Below are 3407 nucleotides of genomic sequence, written 5' to 3'. Positions count from 1 at the left end.
GAGAACTCCTTAAAAGCCTGGCAGTAGATAGTGAGGGCCACTCGTGCATCAGAGTCAAAGGTGAACTCCACTCCATATAAGGCCCTTGGTTTTGATCCTTCATCAGTAGGAGTATCAGCGTCATCTTTATACCTATAATCACACAAATTGACATTGAAAATGCAAAATTACTTAAAAGCAAATACATCAATAACAGAACAAAAGTGACTACATGCAGCACAGAGATCATTTGTTCTCAGGATATGAATGTTTATATTTTATATAGTAATCCTGAATCAGTACCTGACCAATCGTAATGAGTCTTTTCTGATGTTGACAAGACTTCTCAATGTCTTGACTGGCTCATGGGGTGCCGGAGTAACATAGGGAAACTGTGGCAGGTACCGCACGTGAAAAAAATTATAAAATAAAGGAAAATTTAATATTAATATTTTATTCAGATTTTTATTTATCAAATGCTTTTATCTAAAGCCAACACAAGAGTTCATCAAAAAGAGACAACAACAGTGGAAACATCACAAAACCAAGTCTCAAAGCTAACAACACAATCACAAGGCATTCAAAATTCAGCTGTACCTGCACTGGGCGGTTACCAAGAAAGTTGAGATCCATGTTCTCTCCAAAAAGGAAACCCTCTGGATGAGGAGTGTCAAACTTCTCTCCTCCCATGAAAAAATGGCTGGCAAAATAGTTTCCTTGGGGAAAGAAAATAGCCATTATCCAATCTGACACCTCTAACAAAATGTATAAACAGAGTAACACCATCAGTGAAGGCATTCTTTGTCATTTTGCCATCGTTTACACTGGTATTAAACTTTGTACATACTAATCCGGTTTCATATGGATTTTAACTACATCATTTAATCAGTTCGTTGACAGTATGACCTTATTAGATAAATGTTTAAAATGGGAGCTTATCTGAGCTCAAAGAATCAGTCTATTAGAGATGATAAGTGTTATCAACTAGAAGGCAAGAGCACATAAACGTCGCCTTCTATCACAACAGTCCATCTTACCTGATTTTGGAGGATATCTGTATGCAGAATTGGCCTGGATGTCGATGTCCTCAACACCAGCGATTCTTCGACTAAGAATTGAACCCATTTCTCCAGCACAGTCCGATCAGAACAAACTAACTTAGCGGTTATTATATGTATACAAAACAGCAACACGGCTGGTTAAGTAAGCTAACTAGCTAACCTTAGCCGCGTAAAAACAGCAACAGCTCCGAAACGAAAAAGTGTTCAAATTAACATGACATGTGTTTGATCGGCATTTCTTTTCTTCTGAGTCGGATCAGATGTGTCTCGTACAGTCGTTTATGTAATGTTCAGTTCAGTCAGCCGGATCAGTCTCGACACACTGGCTAACTAACTGACTAGCAAGCCCGCCAGCACCTAGCTAGTCACGAACTGGTACTCAATAAAACAAGAGGTGAACAGGCATATTAAACACACTAAAGTAAATTATAAAAAGGAAGACAAAAGACCTGCAGATAATTTTGTCCGTGGTGTTTTCCCCAAATAATAATTGCCGTTTTTTTCGTAAACACAACACAAGGAAATCGTTGTTCTTCTTCTTCTTCTGTGGATTTATTGGCGGGGCGCATACCAGCTTTTAAGGTGCATACCGCCACCTCCTGTGCTGGAGTGTGAAGTGATTTCAGTCTAGGCATATATTATGAATTCTATATGCTATTCTTAAGTCCACTATTCCTAATGAATTTTAAAATTGTCTTTATTATTTTACCACATCCTTGTTTTGTGTTTAATATGTTGCAAATTGAAAATTCATTACATCCTAAGTTCTGTAATTCTCTTTGTAGTTCATTCCTTTCCTGTTCATACCTAGGACAGAGTAACAACACATGATCAACTGTTTCCTTTACTTGGCATGTTTCACATAATCCAGTACTGTGTTTCCCTATTATATGAAGTGTAGAATTAAGTTTTGTATGACCCATCCTTAGTCTTGTTAAAATGACCTGATCTTCTCTACTTAAGTTCAGTATCATTTTGCTTTGACTTACCCTGTTTTGTATATTATAAAAATGTCTTCCTGTTTTACAGTCATTCCAATTCCCTTGCCATTTCCAATTGCAAGCTTCTTTAATTATACTTTTCCCCTCCATCCTGCTTAGTGAAACTGAAATAGTAGGAGTATGCAGATTAAGTGACTCTTTAGCCATTTTATCAGCTTTTTCATTTCTTGGTATATCAACATGCGCTGGAACCCAAACAAAATGAACTATTATTCCAGCATGTCTTAATCTATACAATATATTCATTATTTCTATAAAGATATCATATCTAACAGTTTGAAGCCTGGTAAGTGATGCCATTGAATCCGAACAAATCACCACCTTGTTTGGCATCACTTCTTCTACCCAACTAAGTGCCATCTGAATTGCCACCATTTCGGCAGTGTGTACTGAAGTCCCATCCGTTAACCTCCCATATTTTCCGATTTTAAATTCTGGAACATAGAATGCAGATCCAGTACGACCTCTGGGTTTCTTGAGCCATCAGTGTATATTGGCAGAAATACATAATAAAATGTTCTTATATATTCTGTTGAATAGCTTTTGATATGAATGTCAATCTGTCCTTTTTGAATACATTCATGAATTTGTAAATCAACTTCAGGTTGACTGAAAAACCAAGGAGGTATTGGGGAAATTGTAACTGTTGAAGAAAATGTAATATTATTTAGTGACATTTTTGCAGCCCAATCCTTTACTTCCCATGCAAACCCTGTTCCTGTTAAGTTCATTGTCTCCCAACTCCCCTCTAATATTGATTTTGTAGGATGATCTGAATTATGCCCTTGTAAATTGATCCAGTAAGCAACAGATAATTTTTTACGTCTTATTTCTAATGGGGACTCTCCTGTTTCAACTTGCATTGCTGAGATTGGAGTTGTTTTAATTGCACCTGTAATACATCTCAAAGCTCGTGCTTGAATAAGATCTAACTTTTTAAGCATACTGATTGAGGCAGATCCATATATAATACACCCATAATCTAAAACAGATCGTAGAAGTGCACAGTATAAGGTGCTCATTGATTGTTTATTTGCCCCCCATTCTTGGCCTACTATACATCTCATTAGATTTAGTACTTTACTACATTTCTTTTCAATGTAGTCAATATGGATTTTCCATGTTAATTTAGAATCAAACCACAGACCTAAATATTTAAATTTTGTTACCCTTTCTAATGGTTGTTTATATAAATAAAGTTTAATATTTTCTGCGATCCTTTTTTTTGTAAAAAACTGACAACACGTTTTGGATATAGAGAATCTGAATCCCCATTCCACTGACCATTTCTCTACGCCCTCTATTGCTTCCTGAATTTTATGTACAATATAATTAACATTTTTCCCACTCTTCCACATTGCTCCAT

General features: G+C 36.2%; 2 protein-coding genes across 2 annotated transcripts in view; both read right to left on the bottom strand.

Annotated features, from left to right (window-relative positions):
• LOC107730197 (E3 ubiquitin-protein ligase MGRN1-like) overlaps positions 1–2185 on the bottom strand; it is an 8763-nt gene extending 6578 nt beyond the window's left edge. Inside the window, exons 1-4 of the mRNA XM_016540953.1 lie at positions 1017–2185; positions 577–695; positions 283–371; positions 23–132 (exon numbers count right to left, since the gene is read on the bottom strand). Coding sequence (XP_016396439.1) covers positions 23–132; positions 283–371; positions 577–695; positions 1017–1104 — 406 coding nt within the window. The 5' untranslated portion in view covers positions 1105–2185. The remainder of the gene's footprint in view (positions 1–22; positions 133–282; positions 372–576; positions 696–1016) is intronic.
• The window catches only part of LOC107730196 (E3 ubiquitin-protein ligase MGRN1-like), a 5155-nt gene continuing 3548 nt past the window's right edge, over positions 1801–3407 (bottom strand). Inside the window, exon 5 of the mRNA XM_016540952.1 lies at positions 1801–1847. Coding sequence (XP_016396438.1) covers positions 1801–1847 — 47 coding nt within the window. The remainder of the gene's footprint in view (positions 1848–3407) is intronic.

Source organism: Sinocyclocheilus rhinocerous, unplaced genomic scaffold (genome assembly GCF_001515625.1).
Source record: "Sinocyclocheilus rhinocerous isolate Xijiao unplaced genomic scaffold, SAMN03320098_v1.1 scaffold2233, whole genome shotgun sequence".
Lineage (NCBI taxonomy): Eukaryota > Metazoa > Chordata > Actinopteri > Cypriniformes > Cyprinidae > Sinocyclocheilus > Sinocyclocheilus rhinocerous.
This window is presented reverse-complemented; position numbering and strand designations above follow the sequence as displayed.